The sequence below is a fragment of the Emydura macquarii genome, unplaced genomic scaffold, assembly GCF_026122565.2.
Source record: "Emydura macquarii macquarii isolate MOO-44397 ecotype Brisbane River unplaced genomic scaffold, CSIRO-AGI_Emac_v2 contig_691, whole genome shotgun sequence".
Lineage (NCBI taxonomy): Eukaryota > Metazoa > Chordata > Testudines > Chelidae > Emydura > Emydura macquarii.
This window is the reverse complement of record NW_027130828.1, coordinates 15,951,539-15,975,279: the sequence shown is the minus strand read 5'-3', so window position 1 is coordinate 15,975,279 and position 23,741 is coordinate 15,951,539. Positions and strand designations below refer to the sequence as shown.

General features: G+C 42.9%; 1 protein-coding gene across 1 annotated transcript; it reads right to left on the bottom strand.

Moving 5' to 3' along the window:
* Nucleotides 1-2,790: 2,790 nt before the first annotated feature.
* On the bottom strand, nt 2,791-21,954 carry TNFSF8 (TNF superfamily member 8). Its single transcript, XM_067542156.1, has 4 exons — nt 21,760-21,954; nt 14,085-14,130; nt 3,789-3,860; nt 2,791-3,221 (listed from the first exon to the last, which is right to left on the bottom strand). The coding sequence occupies exons 1-4, from the start codon at nt 21,952-21,954 to the stop codon at nt 2,791-2,793; spliced, it is 744 nt and encodes a 247-aa protein (XP_067398257.1).
* Nucleotides 21,955-23,741: the final 1,787 nt, after the last annotated feature.

Genomic DNA, 23,741 nt, shown 5'->3' with positions numbered 1-23,741 from the left:
CTAAGACCAAGCTGGGCAGATTTAATACAGGAGAACCACCACCTTCTGAAAAGTGGCCTCCACTGAGAATTTGATCTTCTGCAGCACGTAAAATCCAGATCTGTGGAATGATGTGTCCTCCAAAGGCTGTCACCATTGACCTTGCTGAAATAGCATGCTGCAGTGCAAGGGACTGGAATGGGCTTTTATTATTATATCAATGTGGCCAAAAACAAGGAGAAGAGAGGAAGGGGGACAAAAGACGAAATAAAAAGTGGTTTGGAACCTGCAAGGAAGTGTGGAGTCTGGTGCCTGGCACAGGGCTTTATTTGAATGAAAGACATTTGACACACATCTAACTGAGTGTCAAAAGTGCACCTTCTAAACGGTCTGGCTTTATCACTATAATTTATGCCTATTTGTGGCATGGTAAGAGCCAGCTTCTTCTAGTCATACAAAGCCATGCGGTCATACAAAGCCAAGGGCTGATCAATCTAGTTCCACTCTTCCATGATTTCCTCCATTGCTGAAAGAACAGCATATGACGCAGGGGGATTATTTTTTTAAAGAACCATTTTGATCTTCAAATTCAAAGTCTTTTTTTGTGTGTGTAAATGCTGCTTCTGCATTCATGTTGGCTGAGAAATCAGCCCTTGTTAAAGCTTAGTAAGACGGATAAGCCTCTTTAAAGTTCATTGGGTTCCACTCATATGATGCATAAGTGCAGGCTGATGCTGGATAGAAAGACATTCAAAGACCGCTATAGATTTTAAGACCAGAGGGATGATTTGACCCTACCGAGGGTCTGAATGTATAAAGCTAGGTAAATGCTGCAGAAAATGTATTCCTTTAAATAAAAAACATAGTTTTGTTTTCATGGTATCTGTGATCCCTTTCACTCATTTTTTGCAAGTGTGTGTGTATGTGCGTGATATATTTTTCACATGAACGGTCACTGAAACAGGAAGTGTTGTGAATGATCTAAAAGATGCACTCTAGTTCAAACAGAAATTATTCTGGGGGATTTCTACGGCCTGTAAGATTAAATGATCACTATGGTCCCTTCTGGCCTTGAAGTCTATGACTAATTATGTAACCAAGTGCAAATTTTTGTGCGACTCTGTATTTGCACGGATGAAGTGGATGTGCTCTGAAAGCTCTTTGTGCATTTTGAAGTCATCCAACCATGGAGAAGAAACCATATCATCCGACCGGTCATACGATACAAATAATGAATTATTAATATACAAATGTTCGAAACATTCATTAGAAAAACCCGAATAACAAAACCCCTAGTGAAAACTGAAGTCTGCTTGGGGGTAATTCACAAAGACAAACAGGAGGGAAATCCACTGAAAAAAAATCCCTTGTGAACAGTTCACCCAGCTCTAATCATGTGGTTAAAACAAAATATAGGTACTCATGAAGAAACCTTACATCACTAGGCTCTCAATGATGAAAAGAGAGTATGATCTAGGGCTTGCTTTCTTAATTTTATGTTCTCTGCTGTCACCAATATTGCAGGAATTATATTTTAACTAAACATTTTTGGGAGGCTGGAATTTCAGGTAATATTCTGATTTACTGTACCACAGATAAATAACTTCATAGACTTATGAGGATGCTCCTCTCCTGTCTTGTCCTCCATGCTCTACACCCAGTAGTAACAGATGCAAGGTCAAACCAAAAACACAGAGCAGACCTCCAGACCCTGATCCAAATGTCAGGTCTCGATAGTGGGCCACATCAGAACTCTGGATCCAAACACTCCCAAATATAGGTGCTCAAACTCCAGAGCTCAATCTATAATTTCACCAAATTTCAGGTGTTTAGTGCAGTCTGGGCTATTCCTTCTTCCCATGAGCCCCCTAAAAACAAGGTTTACATTCATTTATGCTGTGGTGAGATTCAGATACATTTAAAAGGACTTGAACAAAGCACTTGAAAATGTATTGTAAGGGACTACCCTGTTATGTGGCACATGGTCTAGATTATTATTACTATTTTAAATATTTGTATCATGGGTGTACCCAGAGGTCCCAACTGAGCTCAGCATTGCATTGTGCTGGGCACCGTACAAACACATCGTCCCAGACCCAAAGAGCTTACAATTTAAATACGAAAGATGGACAAATGGTGAAACACCTTGTGCAAAGCCACCCTGCAGGTCAGTAGCGGAATGGGGAATAGAACCCAAGTCTCAGTCCAGTGCCTTAATCAGCGGGCCACGTTGCCTCTCACGACCTAACTTCTTCCCGTCTCTGCTTTCAATGATGCTGTCCACAGGGTCTCTCTCCGATTTACAATTGTTAGCTCTAGTTGTATAGAAAGCATCAGTCATCAGCTTTGACTGCTAGTTTTGGAAAAACTTGCTCAAAGTACTATCATGTGTAATTCCACGATCCTCATATTACAAGAGGGCCCATTCTCCCCAGGCTAGCCACCCGTGCCCAGCTGCTTCTGTAAGTGGAAGATATCAGATATCTGATTACTCTCAGCATGGAAAATCCTTCTTGTAATTTGGTTGTTTTTGTTTTGAGGAGCCATTGCCGTGTCTGCTGGCCTTGTTCCTGATGGACAGTCTTCTATCACCATAGCAATCCCACTCTCTGCCAAAGCAGAGTGTTTTCCTATGTCTGTTGGGTGCATGTTTTATATTTCACTTTTGGACACTTGGAAAGTTCCTTATTTTTCCCTACTGATGAGGTAAGGTATGTCAGCTAAGACCAGGTATTGTGCAGCAGAACAGGTTATTGTCATTGAAGCTAGTTTACTCTGAGCTACAGAGAGGAATAAAGGCACACCTCACACTTAATCACTGTATCTGAGGACTGCAAGAACACTGTCATTGGGAAGGACATTTGAATCCAAATATTGGTATTGATTAGTTGTTACTGATATCCAGTCATTTGCCTCTAGGTTTACCAGAAAAAGTGTGGAGAGCGCCTGATAAATCCTGTTAGAGTTTGTAACTGATGCACACTGCTTGGATAGTGTTTGTCTGTTGGTGCTGGGACAGTATGTGAATAACGTTTGCCTGTTGATGCTGTTATTCACAAGCAGGACCAGCTTTAGATCATTTGTGTTGCTTGAGAAGTTGGTTAAATGAAATTGCAAGTTGCAGTAGACCAAGTACAAGCCTGGTGTCTGGATCACCAAGTCTCCCTCGCTGTTGTATGTGAAGTCTTGGAGAACATCATGATAAGTCCACTTCAGTTTTGAACTATTTACGGGATGTGACACTAGAAAGAAAAGGAGAATGAGCCAATACAATCTACCAATCTGGTTTATATTCTGTTTAAACACAGAAGTGAGAGCTTGCTGGTAAATGGTAGACAAGTATTCTGTGATTCTTCTATAGTAGACACCAATCATTGTCCTAGGCACACTAGGCTTGAGCCTGAGAATTTTGAACACCACCCTTCCCAATTTAAACCACCTGGCTCCTATCTACACCTTTCGGATAGGCAGAAAACCCACCCAATACAAGTAGATGTAGTCAAAATGTTTTGGGAACATCTGGTAGGAAATAGTGGAGACAAAGACCTATGGTCATTCAATTTTGTTTTCATCATTTAAAAACAAAATATTTGGTTGCTGAAAACTTAAAAAAACCTCAACCCATATTTTTAAATGAAAACCCTTGTGCAATTTTTCAACAATTTTTTCAACATAACAAGAACTATTTTCATGAAAATGTCCATTTAGGCAAAAAGCCATTTTCCACCAAAAATGTTTTGATGGAAAGTCTTCAGCCAGTTTGAATTATGGGCTCCTGTAAAATGGATTAGCTGGACTCATTCACTGACCTGTCATGTATGCAGCTGCTTTCTTAAATGAAGCATTCAGTAGAGTCGTTAAAACAGCTTCTAAATCATTCCCTGAAGGAAACAAAAGATAAATAACCATTGCAGATTCATTTCCATTAGAGGGTTTGCTACCAGCATTCATTTGAAGTGATTCTCCAACCCACACCAACATGAATAATTCCCCATCCCAAATAAAAAGTCCACGTCCCATGGTCCTCAATGCAATATTATCCATAATGTTACTTTACCTTAATTTCTAGCTTAATTTCACTTTTTAATGAATGCAGCAAATTCATTCCTGGTTTAACTTTACTGAACTCAGGAATGACTTTAGCTCAGTATTGCTTAAAACTCATCCTGCTGACACATAGATGGAATACTTGTTAGCTGAGTATGTCAATAAAAATGTAAAAGATAACAGAGAAAGAACTGTAAAATAAACCAAATATTATCCAATAAAATTCATTTACTGGGAGGAAATAAATCAATGTTCTGGAAACATAAACCCATGTTGTAATGCATTTTGGGCGAAATCCTGGCCCAACTGAAATGGGAAAACTCCCAGTGGCTTTGGGTGTATATACAATTGCATTCAGTTTCACTGGTGTACTGCCTTCAACTCTTGTGGAGAACAGAAGCTTATTGACAGATACAACCCTAGCTTGAATGACACTATTCCCAATGATATTGATGGGAATAGCACTCAAATGGCAATGATATTGAAATTGAAGGAACATTGATTGACGTTTCGTGGACACGCAGGTGGTTTTATCACCTCCTCCTCCCCATGATGTAGTGAAATGGCTCCACACACTTTGCCTTCTGCCCGCACCGCCCCCCCCCCCCCCCCACACTTCCTGCCCCCCATTTCCTCAAAGCCATTTTCCTTATGGGTAACATTTTTGAAAGCACCTAAGAGACCAAGATCATCGAAGGCCCTTAGGCTCCTAACTTTCATAGATTTCAGTGGAAATGAAGAGCCTAAATACATTTGATCTTCTCAAATGTGCCATTTTCAGAATAGAGTTAGGCTTCTAAGTCTCATTAACTTTCTAAATAACACCTGATCCACACACAAATTTCCTATGAGGATAACAATGTCAATTAGGGATTTTTTTTTTAACAGCTAGTTACGCGGGCGCAAGCCCTAGGATCCAATTATACTGGCATAAAGGTGACATACACTGGTATCGCTTATTCCCCATTCCATATGGGGAGAAGTCATAACAGTATAAGGACATTTAAGCACCCTAGTGAGTTGCACCACTTCAACCCTACCAATGTAGTTAAAAGGGTACAGCTTTCAAGGGCAGATGAGACCTTGCTTTTGAAAGGGCGATTTAGGCTCACACAGGCGCTTTTGACAGCCTCACCCTATTTCTTTATAATTCTAGAAAGTTACGTTGGGCTCATAGATATGCAGGGGAGTTTGAGGACCATCTAGACCTGAAGGCGGCCCTTTACCTCGTATAATACAACTTCATTTTTGTATGTCTCTTCTTGCATAACAACAGTGAAAGAGGAATTGGTACACACAACACAAGTGCCTTAAATCAATCTAGAAAGTGAAGCTGGGATGTAAAGCGGCATGGGGAAAGTCAGCGAAACCTGAGACATTTTGGCATCAGATCGTCAGAGTCCTTTGCCATCCTTAAGCCTGGAACTACCTTTGTCATATCCTAAATCACTGCCCTATCAGCAGAATCAAGCTGTAGACAGAGGACAGAAGGGCTGTATAAAAAGGGCACTAAGCTTTTTAATGGTTCATTAACTGTTGCGATAGCTCCCTAAACATTATGAAACAATTCTACCTTTTATATTCCCTCACAGAGGCTTTATTTCCATTATGCACAATACATTTTCCCCAGATCCTTTTCTCTGGTGCTGAGGCAATGAGAAATGGTTGATTTGCAAGCGTGAAGCTGAGCAACTCAAATTATGCAATGGAAAGGTGATCTCATGCATACTGTGTGTGAACCAGAGACTGCAGTGAGCAGAGTACTGTATTTCTGTAGCCGCTCTCCCATTGCTCAAAAGCAGGAGAACAGATCCCCCTACTGGGCAGAAATAGTGCATCAGAGCTGAATGCTCTCAGTACAGCAGGGAATGAATTTCACATTCTAGCACAGTTTGGATACAAATGTTTGTAAATCAAACCTCCTCCCTTCTTAACCAACAATCCCATCAGATCTTACCCTCTTCCTAACCTCTCCCCCAGTTCTCTTTCTTTTATTGATTACTGCAACATCCGTCTCCCTCGCCTTGACAAATGAAATCTTGTCCACCTCAAATCCACTCAGAATGATTCTGCAAAGATCGTTTTCCTAGCCCGTCACTTTGACCGTCACATCTCTTCGAATCACTCGACTGGCTCCCCCTTCTCTATCACAGCAATTAAAAGCTGTGAATTTAATATCAAAGCAATTACATTTCTTCACTTTCAAGGCCCTTCAGGACCTCTCCCCACCCTGCCGATCATCTCTCCTTCACTGTTGACGCTTGCCTCCAGTCTACCCATGCTGCCTGGCTCCACTGCCCCACATGTTCAATTTGCACACAAGCACTTTCATGTTTTCTCCCATGCTGCTCCTTGTATTTGGGAGCTGCTCCCTGTTAACATCCGTAAAGCTACCTCACTTAGCCACCTTCAGATCCTGCCTCAAAAATCTCCTGTGCCATGATACCTGTAAAAAAACCTTAAACAGTTAGGCTGCTGGTATGCTGAAACCATTGCCTACCATGCTGACCAATGTTGTCACATTGTTTCCTTGTACTCCCCCTCTGGCTATAGCTAACGGGGGTCTCTTGATTTATAATTGGTTTGTAAGCTCTTTGGGGCAGGGGCAATCTTTTTTGTTCTGTGTTTGTATAGCACCTTGCACAATAGGGACCTGATCCATGACTGAGTCTCCCGGTAATGCAAATAATAAACAGTAATAATAACCATTACTCTGTGATTAGGACAGAAAGATTTTGCATCTCTTGATTTTTTTTCCCCTATAGCTTCCCTGCATGTTTTTGCTATAGACTGGGTGTTATCAATAGGACATACAGTCGAGGAAATAGATCTCAATGCACCATTAGTCATTTCCTCCGGATAAGTGAATGCTACTTTCACATTTTACTTGAAAGCCTCATTAACTAAATCACATAGAATGACACAAGGCATAAGTAAAACCTCTGAATTCTAATAGAGATATGGAGGGAGTGTTTTCTAGTGGCTAAAACAGGAGAATGGACGTCAGGATTTCTGGGTTCTGTACCTGGATCTGACTCTACGGGGCCACATTCTCCAAGTGTAAATGGGCTTTAATGGAGCTGTGCCAGTTTACACCAGCAAAGAATTTGGCCCAAGATATGCAGCCATATGCAAGTAACTGAAACCTTTCTGTGCCTCAGTTTATTCTTCTGTTAAACTGGCATAAACCTTACCTACCTCACAGAGTTCTTATGAGGCTTTGTTAATTATAGGGCCAAATGCTGCTGTCAATTACACCTGTATTAAATCTGGAGTATCTCCACAGACATCAGTAGAGTTACTCCTTATTTTCACAGTGCAAATGAGAGCAAAATGTGGTCTGTGTGTAAAATTAGATGAGATTTTTAGATAAAATTTGCTCTAAAAGTGTAAGAAAAGAGATCCTGATGTCTAGGCCTCAAGACCATCTACTGAGCCTCACTTTTAAGTAAGAAGGAAGAGCTTGCCTGTCATTGGGGTGGGCAAACCAGGGAGCACTTGTGCAGGCATAGCTAATCCTATCAGATGGCAATTTGTAAAGTTGCCGCCAAACCATTGGTCAGGCAGGTTACAAACACAAAAATGAATGAAATTAGATAACACTAAACATACAACAGAGGCTGAGATTTTCAAAAGAGCCAAAGGTAGATAGGTGACTGTTGCAAACTGGAAACCAATGAGAGTTGGGCACCTAACTCATGTAGGTTCTGTTGAAAATCCCAGTCAGAGAAAAAACAAAAGCACACATAGATTTAGTCACATTACTTCATGAACTACTGGAAATTGCCCAGATACTACAGAAATGAGGAGGACAGAAGAACAAAATTAGAATAGAAAGCTTTATGACCCATCCTAGGTATTAAAACCCCCATCATGATGGAAAATAGGATCTGGTAATATGCATTCATAGCCCTAGACCCTTAGAACATCATCTCTCCTACAGGAAGGTAGAGTTTTTTTTTTTTACAGAAACTCAATGTTATTCAGTGGAATTCATCCTTCAGAGCAGAAAAGCCCCAGTAACACGGATGGGCATTTAAAGCTCCAGCATTGCAGGCTCTGCTGATCAAACAAAGAACGTTGTCTTGAAATAAAGAGCAGGATCTTGCAAAGAGCTAAGCACCTCACCAGATGTTCTCAGGAGGTTCAAGGCATCTCTCACAATCAGCTCCGAGCTGATGTGACTGTACGCAGCCTGTGCAAGTCTGAACTTGCTTTCATTGACGTCAGCAAGTTTTAATAACATTTATTTGGTGACATCAGCTGTGTTTCTGAGAAAACCAAGCATGGAAAAAAAAAAAAAAAAAACTGGTTGTACAGAAGCATTTCCTGAGCTCAAGCTGTCACTGGGGCTGCTTCTAACCATTTCTGAGTTTTGTGTCTCTAGTTAGTTATTCTGATTTCAACTGGCCCAGTGCAAATCAGCAGAGTTCCATGCGTGTAAAACTTGTGTGAATGTGAGCAGAAGCATGGAAAGATCTATGTATGCAGGGCCTAAGTCTCCTACATACATTGGTGTAAATCAGGCGTGACTCCAATGAAGTCAATTGGGTTACATCAGATTTAAACCACAGTAAGTAAGAGGAAAACTAGAGTCAGAGTCTGGAAGCAAGGGTAAGGGAATTTATGCTGGCTGCATTCTTGTCCCCAGAGCTGCTTGATACCTGAAGGTCACATACAGTGCAAACTTGGGCAGAGGCTAATAGTGGGAAAGGAGCCCTATAAAGAAGATGTGTGGACTATTCTGGCCTGACGGTGCTACTTATGCCATGAGAATCTCAACATTTGTATGCCATTGCCACAGATTCTGGGAGTAAGTTACATTTGGCTCCCAAAGGAACCTATTGTGAAGGATGCAGTATCTGCCTGCTGGAAGACAGGGAGAGAGTAACAGTTCACACAAGCTTAGCAAAGTTCTTTGGAGTCCAGATCTAGGAGGCTCCCTGTTTAACATACCCAATAGAACTGTTATGTCTATGGAACATGAGTCTCAGCTGGGCTACAGCCTCATCTGCAATAACGGTGAATGCCCAACAGATTCCACCAGTCGTGCAAGGAGGAGGGTGTCTAGGACAGGTACCCAGTGTTATTCAGTGGACTGTAGCTTTTAGGACAGGAGGAAGCTGAAGGCCATAGGATGCACACGTTTGCACACACACACACACACACACACACACATGCATTCTCTCTCTCACACACACACAGAGGTTTGGTTGGAGTTTCGGGAGCTGAAGGTTTGTGATCTTATGAAATTTTGAGGAGGTTCACAAAATGAGTTCAGCGTACTTAAGGATAATTTAAATCAATATTATTCTAAGTCTGGTTCAAATAATAATAATAATAAAATGTCTAACTCAAGAGCTGCTGTGAAGAGACTGCTGTAGCCAGGCTGCCACAGCCAGAGTGACCTGTATATGGGATACAGTGCACAGTGTAGCTGCATTTTTGCTCGCATCTCTCTCCTCCGTCGGTTCATCTCACAGGGTCTCCTAATGGCACGGCAAACCCCATAACGTTTGAGTCACACATCCAAACCCACAATGGTTTAAGTGTCTTTGAAATTAGGCTAAACGAGGTCACCCAGCTCTGGCAAATATCTGCTCAGCGATCTGAGGGTATTTTAATTAACCCTTTATGTTTGCTTTTGTGTCCTGCAACCAGCTGCCAGGCACAGCACCCATTGACACTGTCGGCTCCTAGGCGCAGGTAGCACTAGAAGGCAGCATGACTGGAGAATGGGTGTTCTATTCCCAGCTCTGCCAGTGACCCGCTGGGTGTCCTCAGTCACTTCACCTCTCTCTGTTCCTCTGCCCACCTTTTGTCTGTCTGATACATTTAAAATATAAACTCTTTAGGGCAGGGACTGCCTTTCATTCTGTGCCCGCACTGTACCTAGCACAATGGGGCCCTGATCTCTTCGCTCTGTGGTAATACAAATAATCATCAGAACTCGAGCTGGTGGAAAAATTTCCAGCGTAACAATGTTTTTGTTGGAAAATGCTGACCTGGTGGAATCAATATATTCCGTCAAAACTTTCTTCAGAAACTACGCTGGCTGGGGCAATCTGCCTGCCTGGTGTCCTGAGGTCTGAGCTGCTTGCCCAACTCTTCAGGCTCCTCAGCATTCGAACTGGTGAGCAAGTCTGACCTCTTGTCTATCACAGGCTATTGATGTTCATCCAGTTACAGCCGTACTGAGCCCAGTAACTTGTTCTACACTAAAGCATCTCTTCCGCAAAAGCGTCCAGTCTTGATTTCAAGACATCAAGAGATGGAGAATCCCCCCACTTTCCTTGGTGGTTTGTTCCAGTAGTTAGTCACCAACACTACAAACAAGATGTGGGTCATTTCTAATTTGAATTTGTCTGGGTTTAACTTCTGGCCACTTCTTCGTGTTATGCATTGATGGTCAGGTAGGGAAGCCTGGTTTGGAGGTAAACTGAAGTATCTGCTTAGCATTTGCAAGTCCAAACTTGCCACCACCCACTTTTTTTCCTACACGAAAACAGAGGAACAAACACAAACTGGTTTCTATAATTGCAGCCTAGGAAACTATTAGAGGGCAATACCAAACCTGTCTGTCAATCTCCATACTAACGTCACTGCAAGGTAGTCTTCTCCTCCCCACATGACATATCCAAATGCATTGAATGTGACTGTAAGGATAGATCAATAAAGTTGCAGTCTCTATATCTATCAGCCTGGACAGTCAATTTCTAAGGAGTTTATCGTCATAGGACTGGATTCTGCTTTCATTTACACTGTTTTTGCCCAAGTGTAATTCCACAGTCTTCAATGGAGTTGTACTGGATTTACTCTGGTGTAAGAGAGACCAGATTCAAACCCATAAGACCAAATTGTGCTCTCATTTCTATTGGTATAAATCTGGAATTACTCCACTCACATCATCAAGTTTATTTTGATTAAATCTGGCATAATAATATGTCCTGCAGTGTCTAAGCACTCAGCTGCTAACGCATTTCAACATCTTACTTCCAGGCAACCAATGACGTATCTCCTGGTATACACCAGTGTCAATGAGTTTGGTGCTGTGTCTTCATGACCCAGAGAAGAATAAGAGAAGTCAGCAAGCTGGAGACATAAAACCTGAAGGGAAATGATATGTGGAGAGGTTTGTGGAGCCCTGAAATCTCTTACCAAATGGCTCCTGACAGTTGGGCAGAAATAACTTGTTAAGCAGAATGGTAAATGCATGCCAAGAAATGGGAAAGGGATTCCACAGTTGCAGAGACGACATTTCAGGAAAGATTTATTTTATGGTGAACTTAAATTTTTCCCTCTGTTGCTTGTGCCATTCCACTGAATACTAAAAAGAGATTTACAGATGCTTTAGTGGCGCTTTTTCAAATAAACATTTAATTAGCTGGCAATGCATCCCTTCAATTAGATGCCATTAAATTACTTCAAAACTATCCCCTGAGGATTGACAGTGGAGTAAGGAATATATACACCTGAATAAATTTGCTTTTAAGTACCCATTGGTATTTAGTGAATAATATACAATATGATGTGAAATCTAACTGAAAGAGATGAAAATGCATTACATGTTTTTAGTATCACTGAATCAGCCTGGGAAAGTAGCGTATTTCTATCTCATTGTGCATTTGCATGATGATACACATTTCAATGCTTGATCAATCACTATTTTTGCACTGCACCCCTGCCTCCTTCAGCTCCCAAGATGGGCATACAGAGGGGTAAAATTAAAGTTGCACAGGCAACCATAAAACAGGCATTTCCTATCTTTTGGATGCTTGACTTTACAAATGAAGTAACTCTCTCTGACTGTAGTTTTTTTGTATGTAATACATATAGGTGGCATTTTTTTGTCTATATGGAATATATATTCTCATTTACACTAAGGCCACGTTACCCCAATCTAGTCATGGAAAGGGGCCTTAAAGTGCACACAAATATAATTAACTCCCTTTGGGTACATCAGCATGGCAGCTGCGAGCGCATCTCCCAGCACTGGCAGACAGACTTGTGCAAGTGGGGCTGGAGTTAGCGTGCTAAAAATAGCAAGCAGGACATTCCTTCTCGGGTGGAAGCTCAGCATCTCAAGCCCACCTGACCCCTTAGCTGCAGGGCATGAGCTCCGGCACAAGCAGGAAGCACCACATGCTATCTCAAGCCGCCCTAGCATGAGTCTGTCTGCCTGGGCTAGAGAGGTCACTCCCAGCTGCAGTGTAGACACCCTTAAATGCTCTTTTACCTTGCCAGGGGATTATAAAATAGCCCTGGGCTATGCCTCCACGGCAGTCAAGACAGCATATGTAGGCGAAGCTTCAATGGAACTGGCTCGCTAACGATAGCAGTGCAGGGCTAGCCACCGGAATACGTATCCAGGCAGTGTTTCGTTTGTAATGAAAGTGGCGCCAGGGCTCAAGCCATTGGTTTTGCTTTCATAACTGACATGGCAAACCCAGAGGTGCCGGGGCTCGGGCCTGGTAAGCGCCGGCACAAATTCAGCACTGTATTCAAAGTGCCAGGTGTGGGGCGGAGGAGGGCTAGCTCGTGATGCCACCCATGCCACTGTGGTACACGGTGCTTTTTAGTGAGCCAGCTTGATCAAAGCTAGCTGAGACCGGCCACCATGTGCTGCACGCACACCTCCCAGCTGCTGTGTGAACGAACCCTCCGCAGAAATGAGAATCAGACCCATTATTATCATTAATTACCCGTGTAAGCACAGCAAATCGCATCCAGAGCCCTTTCCTCAATTGTCAGACAGCTCTGTCGTCCCTGACCTCTTCTTTTCACCAGGGGTCACGGTGGCATTTCAGATTTACCAGCAGAATTCAGGCAGAACATCTGCCGCTAATTGCTCTAGACCTAAAGCCCCAAATGTTTCTGTTTAATGAAATGACTGCTTGTAAAACCCCTGAGAGTGCGCGTTCCTTCTGTCTGACATTCCCCAGGTTATTCAGGATGAGAGAGACCAATTGCCAGGAGCTGGCTGGGAGGGAATAAAGATTTCAGTGTGTTTATTTAGAATAAGCGATAAATCTTCTTTGCACCACAGAGAATCATACTGTATCCTCAGCTTTGGGTTAAATATACACACACTGATCAACAATTTTGTTGCACCTGATTTTCATCAATTCCTCCATCTATGGCCAGTATCCACTACTACAGCTCCCTCTGCATCTTACTGCTTGGGGCTAATCCTCAGTTGGTGTAAATCAGCATCACTCCAATGACAACATTGCTTCTGTGTGACTTTGGGCGAGCCAATACAAATATTTGTGCCTCAGCTTCCCCAATCTGTAAAATGGAGGGTAATGATGCTTCCTTTCCTCTTGGAGGTGGAGATAAATTCATAAATGTTTATGAGGTGCTGAAATTCTTGCTGATGGGGGGCCCATATAAGCAGGTGGATAATTGCAATGAATTCAACAGTTACTCCACTTTTATGATGATTTAAGTGAAAGCAGAATCTTGGCCCACTGTATACATTATTCTCATTAGAATTGTCTCCCCCTCTGTGCTCTCTTTTTTCCCATGTATTTCTTTTCTGTGCCTGTCTTGCCACTCCATTTTTCACCATCCTCCCACCTACCTCCACCCCAACTCTCCCTCTTTCTTGCGTCTCCTCCTAAGCAGAATGGGAACCCATGACTGTTTGACGTCGTCTCAAATCTGTGAACCCACGGTGTCCCAGTGATTTTGAAATGCGTGATAATGACCCATCCTTAATAAAAACAGAGTAAAATATGTCCCTGCATGCTGGAATGCAGGAGTGAGCCATCAAAGTGTTACCTTACAATCAGATTAATGTTCACATTTTCTGGCAAAAAAACATACTGTAGCAAAGATAAGAAGTGCTTGTTATTCGCTTAGACATGTTCCGGTTTCCGGAGGTACCGAGTAATTTGTAATCTGTTTCCACTGGCTTGGCTTTTGCAACAAGAGGAGGGTTTGGGTAAACAATTAAGAGTTGCGCAAACAGCTTTTTGTCACTCTGGATGGCATTTGCATTATAAACCAAAAAAAAAGAAAAAAAAATTATACTGCTATTCCGGTGCAGGTCTTACCTCTTCTGATTGCATGTTTAACACCTGCCTCTGCGGGAGCCACCTCCTGAAAGAAAAGCAAGGAAGCCGGTATTTATTCCAGGGCCTATGAATATTTGTATTCAAGATACAGAGTGGTTTCAAGTTATATTCTATTACATTCTGTCCCCGAAGAGTGAAATTCACCCTGAGCAGCAGACCAGCACAAGGACTTATCCATCACTTATGACCCATGGTGTCCCCTTGGCCTGAAGTGGAACTGAAATGGTGCACAGACTTCATGTCAGCTTTCTGCACAGGGGTGAATTTCACCCTGTGTGCTCAATCACCAAAGCCCAAAATACAAAACCAATGTGCCTTAGGAGGGATTTGTGACCTGAGAAGTTCCTTCCCTCCTGAACTGGAGTTTTTCATCCCTGATACAGCTGGAACTTTAGCCTCCCAATGCCATAAAAACTCTGTCTGGCTTCTGTTGGCTGCATGCGCCCTGTAAATTCCATTTCACGGCTCATGAAGTTTTTGCACAGGGTAGAACAGAACCGGATGCTTTGTGCAGTGTGCAATCCTTCTCGGAGAGCACAATCCTGATCCCTTTGAAGTCAGTGGGAGGAGCAAAGATAAAAACAGTGACTCCCCATAACTTTCCCCATTCCCAGGTCTGAAGCTGAAAGAAATGCCCCCCCTCCCCCTGCCCTCCAATTCTGTCTGCGACTGGAACCAGAAGTGCTGAAATAACAGGCGAAAGGATCTTCACTCAGTGCTTCCATCCATGGCCACAAGGGGGAAATAGCTTCAAATATCTAGGAAACATACGCTGTTGAGGTAACTGTGCCAGGCCCAGTTTAGCAGACTCATGAGCAAAGGATTTGGTAGCTGGAATTAGCTTTCGGCAAAGCATTCACAATTTCCCAAGGAATCTGAGTCTAAACTTTCTGAAAGTGGCATATCATTGTGGCTGATCTAGAAAATCAAGAGTCTTAAGACGTCAGAACACAGTGGGTTAAAGTCTGGTGGGTCCTGCACTAGTTAGGTGGGGAGGTTTGTACGTTTGCACTGGTTAGGTAGAGGTTTGTACGATGCAGCTTGAGATCTATCTATCTGATACGACCTTGTTACTATAATATCTGAGACTCAGATCCTCAAAGCTATCTAGGTACCTAACTCCCAAATGAAACCGGTGGGAGTTAGGTGCCTAAATCTCTCCAACGATCTTGACCTGAGTGTCTCACAACCATTACTAGATTTTGCCTTTAAAAGATCCCTGTGAGATAGGGGAAAATGCTACCTCCATTTTACAGAGGGAGAACTGAGGCATGGGGTAGAGTGGGTGACTTGACCAAGATCATAGAGGGAATCTGTAGCTGAGCTGGGAATTAAATGCAAGTCTCCTGTGCTTCAGTCCAGTGTCCTAGCCACTAGACCAATGGTTCCTAACCCCTACATCATCTTTCCCACTATGGGATCCCCAACCATAGCATTAAATTTCAGTGCAATATACTCGATTCTGAAAAGACGGGGGGGAGGGGCATTTTGCCACACGAAGAAAGAAACTCTCCATCTACAATTACATTTCACTAAATGAAATCTGACACTGATTCCAGTGCTGCTTATAAAGTGTTTTGCAAAGCAATTGAGCCATTAGCATTAGAGCGAGACATTCACCTTTCAAACCTTCCTCTGCAATGGCGGTTAAGGGAAAAATATATAAATCTGATGACTTGTAGTTTTCTGTGCAGATGGGGGTGGGCTGAGGGAAATTAAAAAGCACTAATGTGTCAAATTCCCTCCTGGAAAGTCTCAGCATGGATGGAAAATAATAGATACTAATGCATTTTATTTCAACAGCAATTGAGTAGACACCCAAATAAAACTTTAGTGCTTGCTTCTAAATATTATTGTGGTTTTGTTTTGTTTTGTTTTTCCGTTCCCCACAGCAAGCAGGTGCAGTTTAATGCTGTAATTTGAAATGTAAAGAGTTCTCCTCAAGGTGCTCAAAGAGATGAAATTCCTCAGTACAAGCTTGGGAAAAAATTCATTATAAATGAATTTCTCCCCATCTGCAATGGCTCTGGGTGCAGGTGATGAATGGTCTCAATCATCACAAGTGGAATGATTTGAGTTTGCTTCATTAGAGAAAATGATAGTCATGGGCCAGGGAAAATCAGCTTTTAAAAAGCGCTTTTATAAAAAAACCTTCCCAAACCAAATCAGCCTGGTGTCTCATTTGTCATCTAATCATCTTAATAAATGATGGGCAGACCCCTTTCCCTGGGAGAAAACCTGCAAAGGTCACATCTCCTCTGTCTGGAAAGGAATCATACCCATAAGAATTCATAGAATCATAGATTACATTAACGATTACATAATAACAAACACTGAGGTGTGGAGATTACTGTTACGTCAAATATCAGAACTTGCCCTGCAGAAGATGTGAGTAGGGATGGATGAATGAGCTTGAAAAAAAGAAGCGTTCTTTCACCGGAATCTTTGCCTCTTTTTAAAACTGAGCTTGAATGGAAGGCCAAATTCAGCTAGCGTAAGTAGATGTCACTTAGTTAACTTCAGTGCACTTGCACAGGTATGAGCCTATTCGGAAATTTACTCTGATCCTCTTTCTGTCTTTCTTGTTCAGATAACGGTTTTCATCCACTTATGAGTATCTCAATGTCTGGGTCCAACCAGAACCTGCAACACTGAAATGTCACCAAGATCTCCATTCCCATCGGAGTCGTCATGGAGACAAAAGTCTATTGTTATGAGCAATTTAGTCTAGATTTGCAGACCCAAGTGGTTTGAATACAGTAGCTGGGTTAAGTTTCAGATAAGCATCCCTATTTACAGGTGTTCTATTCAACCGGAATCCAAATTCCTCGGGGTGCAATCCTGAGCATTTGACCTTAGTGGAATATTCACTATTGACTTAAATGAAGGCAGAAATTCACCTCCAACCATTTGAGATTCACCCTTTGATTATGAGGTACAAGGATGCAGGCTGAATATCTTTAGCTCCCTTAGGATTGAAAGTCCATTTTACCTGCATTCACTGGCGTGTGGGATTGGTCCTATAAAATCCAAGTAAAGACACTTAACAAACATACTGTCATAGAAAAATGCATCTGGGCAGCATCATTAGTTCAGGAGTTTTGTGCTGCTTCGCATACGCCACTTTTATTCACTTCAACCAGAGTTATGCACACTCAGCATCTCTGAAAAGCCAGCTTCAAGGGTGAAATCTTGACCCTATCAAAGTCAATGGGAGTTTTGCCATATGATTTTAACCCTAGTTTAAACTATCTATTATTAACACAACAACAGTTCTCCACGTTTTTGCCATTTAAAAGGTGCAAGAATATGAAGAAAGGAAAATTCATGAATGAGTCCCAGCCGTTACAGCTAGCCCCAATATTCACATAGGGCCTGTAAACAGCTACTTAATTCTTAATCTTCGGCTAGACTGTTATAACAGAGGCTGTGAAATGTACATCCTGGTTGCATGATAATAACGCTTCACAATGTTCGTCTGTGGACTTCAAAGTGGGTGAGCATCATGACTTTCATTTTACAGCTGGGGAAACTGAGGCATAGACCATTTAAGCAGCTAGAGCAAACTCGCACCCAGTCAATGGCAGAACTGGGAATAATGATCCACAGTTCCCGGTTCAGTTGTCACAGTTGACCTGACAAGGGGCATGGTCACAGATGCAGACATAAATACAAGTACATTATTTTAGTGCTGGTGAAAGGTACCAGGCTCACAGCCTAGGGCAGGGACGGCTACTATTTATCCATAGAAAGGTTACAGTATGGGTTCTAGCAGAGGGATCTTCCTCTATGTTGCTCCATCAAGATGACTCAGTCCTGTTTTGCAGGGTCCCATTTTAGGAGTACATGGCTCATTTTCCATGGGGTCCAGTTCTTGCGGTCTCTGCCAAGTTTGCCCACCAGGGGGCATTCTTTAATGCAACTTGCAACATGTCCACATAGGAAATGGAGTGAAATTTCTAGACGTCATGTTCTATCATGTACTAAACAGCCATCGGACGGGAATTACTTTTGGGACCTACTGAGCTGGGCTGGATTCCAACCCATGAAATTGTTCTAGAATTTCAACTATTTGAAGACTAGATCATTCAGTGTCTTTACTGGGCTCATACGCGTAAAATGTCACATCATTGCTTTAACGGGGCTGAACAGCTCTTGGGGGAGAAAACCTACCAGGTTAGAAACAGAAACCTCCAAAATTCAGAGTAATCATCTACTCATGAGTCATGGCAATGTGTGAAGCTATGACGGTTGATAAAATACGAGCTTGGAGGTAAGTAGGGGAGGCTACCAGTGCCACGTTTAGTGCAACACTTCGGCACAATAGGATCACTTAAGGCTGGCGCGCCATAATCATTATTGAGTACATTCCTCTGCCCCAGTGTGCTTCATTGAGTATATACCTACAGCAGCAATGAAATGCGATCACCTCTGGGATGGAGGGCATCAATCTCTCAGAGCTATGAGAAGGGGAAATTTTGTCCGAGGCCTACATGGCAACCCCTTCCAGAACCAAGGTCCCATCAAAAATATATATAAACACTAAAACCGGGAGGTGCCCAATGAATCTCTAGCAGAAATATGAAGAACTCAGTTGACTCTGTCCCAATACATAGTTCCAAGGAAGCTAAATGTACACTGCTAGGCCATCGGCCCTAAGAAGTGGGTATGAAGAAGATGGTTTTTGGTGTGCTATGAAATGCACTAGGATGAATAGTATCAGAGGGATGATTGGATTTATGGATGTTTGATTATTGTGGACCTCCAGGTTATATAATCCATGTTTGAGGCATCTCGATTTCAGGTCTCCAGAGCTCCTCATCTTATCTATTGAATTTCACCCTCCATAAGGTCCTTAAACTTGAACCAGTGGGTTTTTAAGTGGAAATTTGTTAAGAGGGAGATTTTCAAAGGCACAAAGGAGGATTAGGCAGCCAACTTCCATCGACTGTCAATGGCATTGGATACCTCTAACTGCCCTGTGTGCCTTTGGGAATCTCCCATTAATCTAGTTGAAAAAGACTTAAGAGAACAGTCAAAACACCCCATGGGTCTGCTCCACCACCACGGTTGGGTCCAACTTCTCACAGGACTGATGAGATGATGAGAACTTCCAACAAATACTTGCATTGTGGGGGTACGTTGAAGACCGCACCTAGACTAGAGGATCCCCTAGCCCAAGAGCAATAAACACAGCTCTCAGCGGGGTTCCTGTCACATATTCCATTGACAGCGTGAGCCTGAGGTCCAAATGGTCCAAATGAGCACCATATTCCACTGAGAAACTGCTCATGAGGAGTCACAGCTCATTATCTGGGCTTGAAGGTTAGTGACGTGAGGGAGAGTAAAGGAAACAGAGGGAGATGATTTAGGCATGTGAGTTCTTCAGCATGTTGCAAGCAAGACCAGGAGACACGTTCCTTACTCCCCAGTTCCCCCATGCAGCATAAAATTGCAGCCTGACGCTCTGCATTACATACCCGAGCATGCTGCTTTCTCCTTTTGCAAGCTTTGTTTCCAAAACGACTGCAATATCAGTTGCCCTTTAAAATGAAAAACTTTGATCCTTCATTCTTATCATTCCTCTGGCATTTAGTGTAACAGCATTAATCCTGATGCAGCACTAAGTCAGTGCTAAATTTGTTATGTCTACACTACAAAGATAAGTTGACCTACATTAGGTCGATATACAACTACCAAATTAATTACTCCTCATCAGGCATGGTTCCACTGACCTAAGAGGGGCAGCGTGGGGAGCTGAGAGCCCAGTCTGTCAGGAAGGCTGGCAGCTCCCTGCCAGGAGCTGGGCTGCCCCCACAACTGGCTCCCCGTTCCCCGCAGGGAACATGCTACATGGAACAAGTCCAGCCACATGGACTTCTTATCCCGGCTCCTAGCCTGGAATGGGGTCCCGCCACCCAGCTCCCCAGAGGACTGCGGGAGGGGTCAGCAGGGCTTTAGGTGCTCGGCTTTCTTGTCAATTTGGGCCGTGAAATTGACAAGAATGACAGCCAACAGCAAATGTAGACACTGCGTCACCCTAATGATACCGACATAAGCCCTACGCTCTTGTTGAGGTGGTTTTGTTATGTCAGCATAGCAGGGGATTTACTTTGGGGGGAGAAGCGGTTCAGTCTGTACACCTCCACTGCATTGTCAACAAAACTGTGTAAAGCAGACAAAGGCTTGGTGTTAATAAATACTACTGGAGCCAACATTACATGGGATCTCTGCAGTAATTAACCAGGCCATTATTTTAGGCGTTACCTAGATGTCTCGCTATTTGATTATTATTTTAAAATACCTGAGTCTCATTCTGACCATGCTTACCCTGGTTTTACCTTAGAGTAATGACATTGATTTCAGTTAAATGACCCCTTATTTACATGGATGTAATTGAGAGACGAATTAGGCTCCGTGGTTTCATTTTTAGGGACATTCCCGATAGTTCCACACACACAAGGTTTAATAAATCAAGAGACAAGAACATGGTGATGAAACATTTTTCTATTCAACTTTCTTCCGTAAAGCTGGGCCTTTAGCTGCTGTAGCTTTTCTTCTAACGGGCGCAGTGGTGAGTCTTCAGTACTTGGATTCATAATAAGCTATCCTAACCCACTGTGTGAAATCCTGGCTCCTCTCAAGTTAACGGTAAAACTCCCCCTGATTTCAATAGCATTAAGATTTTATCCACTATGTCCATGATCAGCTGGACAAAGAAATATAGCCCCATCACCCCTATCCTGAAATACACCATCAGCTCCCCATTCATTCCAAGATCCAGCTCAGAGCTGTCCTTAAAAATACTCTACAGGTTTCCTGCCAGCTATCCTCAGAGTCCTTCATTTTTTCGAGCTTCTTATCGGCAGTTAGCACTGACCTACTGTCTTGCTCCGTCCCCCAAACTTGACACTGTGGTTCAAGAGCCACGTCTTCTGCAGTTCTTGCCAGTTTGGAATGGCTTCTCTGCATGCCTCTACTTCAGTGACCTCTCCATCTCTTGTCAAAACTAATCTGAAAACATCTATCCTCCTCCCTCTATTCTGCCTCCTTATTTCTCGCTCTTTCTGCTAATGAGTTTGAAATCTGAATGATTTCAGAAATGTGCCATGTATGGCCTTTGTATCATCGCTCCCTCTCCCCCATAAACTACCATTCCTTGTAAATACGTGGTGTCATACGCGGTGGTTCCTTATATTATATCAATCGATAAAGCGTTTTGGCAATGCATCACAGGACTGTAGGAATCGCTATGCTGGATCAGGACACGGATCCACCTAGCCCAGTGTCCTGTCCCTGATGGTGGCCAGAACCAGATGCATCAGAGAAAGCTATAAGAACCTGCAGTAAGCAATAAGAGCCTGCCCTCTAGAAAGGGCTCAACCTAGCCATTTCTAACAGTTTCTGTCCAGAAGCATGAGGTTTTCTATTTCTCTTGTGTGGAAGATCCTGCGTACAGGAAACTAGCATTGTACTTAAGAAATACACCATTTCCTTATAACTTCTCTCTCTTTCTCTGCCTCTTTCTCTGTTTTGCCTTTACCTTCCTAATCTGTAATTTTTAGGGGACGGGGACTGAATTGCCAGTTGCAAGAACCCTTTTAGAGAGTGGGAGGAAAAAGAGAACTAAGGCGAAAAGCTGGACGTGACTTACCTTCCTCTGAACGATTAAGACCATGATGGTTGCGAGAGCAAAGACGAGGCACACTGTGAGGGAAGCAGTGGTGAAATAGAAGTATGTTTTGTTAGAAGCGCTGAGCCTCCTTGAAACAGCGTCTTCAGTCATGCTCATGGCTGCTTCATGAGAATCATTCGCCTGGAAAAATGTTCGTTCTTGTGAGGAGCACATTCTTATATAGCCCTCAGTGTATCGCTCTGTATCTCTCCTCGATCAGACTCGTATTCGCAGCCCATCTCCGTTCCTAGCAGGATTTTCCCCCCTCATCCTGGCTCTTGTGATCTGGAAAAAAAGCTTCATCACTTGTCGTACGAAGAAAAAGGGGCCCGGGGGCGTGAGGCAGGATGCAGCCGTGAAGAGGGGAAGGAGCTTCATGGTCTTGATCAGGGATTTTGTGAAGGCAGCCTCGCATGCTGCACCGGAGGTTTCTGATGTCAGAAGGTGAATGGTAACCAAGGTTGGTTCCCCCCTCCTCTTCCACCCTCTTTCTGTGAAACTGAGCACAAGTCAAATGCTGTTTCACTTCCTACTCAACTGCAGTGACAGTTCAGTACAGTAAATCACCCCGGCTAGAATCTTCCTGTTTCACAGTGTAGTTCCTTCTCATTCTTAGTCAAGTGTTGTACGGCTGTGATCGCCTTTTCTCCTCTGGAGAGCTGGGTCCAGGTATGATTGAGGCAACCTGAGTTTGGTGAACATCAGTCCTGATTTGGAAAATTTGGGTGGGATTTTCATAAGGACCTAGATGACTTAGGAACACAAGTCCCATTGAAAGTCAGTGGGACTCAGGCTCCTAAATCACTTAGGCATGTCTACACTGCAGCTGGAAATGTGCCTCCTAGCCTGGCTATGCAGACTCATACTAGCTCTGCTTGCGCTAGCACACTAAAAATAGCAGTGTGGACGTTGAAGCATGGGCGGCGCAGTAGACAGATTCAGAGCTGAAAAGACCTTCAAATGGCTTGAGAGCTGCAATTATGCTTGGAGGGACTGTTGGATGGAAACCTCTCATGGCAGAATCCAGAGAAGTACCTCAGGTAGGAAGATGGTTGCCTAGAGAAGAATTGTTTTGTGGTTAATGAAGTAGCCTAAGTCTCAGCAAAACCAATTTTTGATTCCAGTGACATCTGGCAAGTCACATAATCCATCTGTGCCTCAGTTATTCAGCTGTACAATGGGGATAATAATACCTTTTTGCTATCTTGTCTATTTTTACTATACACTGTTTGCACAGAGACTGGCTATTACTCTGTGTTTGTACAGTACCTGGCACAATGAGGTCCCGTTTTCAGTTGGTCCTTGGACACTACTGTAATAAACATGAGTAAAAATAATAATTATGCCCATCTAGTAATACATATCATCATTATAATAGGCAGGCACACAGAAACGGTGCTGATGATGGCTGTATAAGAAGATACACTAATGAAGTTCAGTGAAAAAAATGGCTGGACATATTAGGTCAAATTCAGCTCTGGTGTAAAGAAGCAAAATGCTTATTGAATTTTTTCCCCACCGTTTTCTGTGCTAAGGTGAAAATTGGATTTTAAAACAACTACTTAAGTTGGCATTAGGCAACTGCATTATTTGGACAAGCATTTCTTTCTCATAGAGGTTTTCAGCAGTTGTCCAATAAAACAAAAGAGGACAGTCTGCCTCTGTGAAATTTCCTTTTACTGGTACCCATTCAACCCCTGGCAACATGTTGTAGAACTCTGCTATTAGCGTCTCATAGCTGCATCACTCATGAGTGCAGGTGGCTACTTAAAGAGAGCAGACATGACAATGTGAACATAGGTGGACTACAGCATCCCCTTTCATATGAAAAAGTACATACCTGTGTTACCGTAGGTAAATAGAGAATGCTGCCTAAGCGCCTGCACTTGCCCAGTATATATCCCCGTATGGATTGTAGGAAATATCTTGAATTACTGAACTAATGTTACTTAGTTGATCTA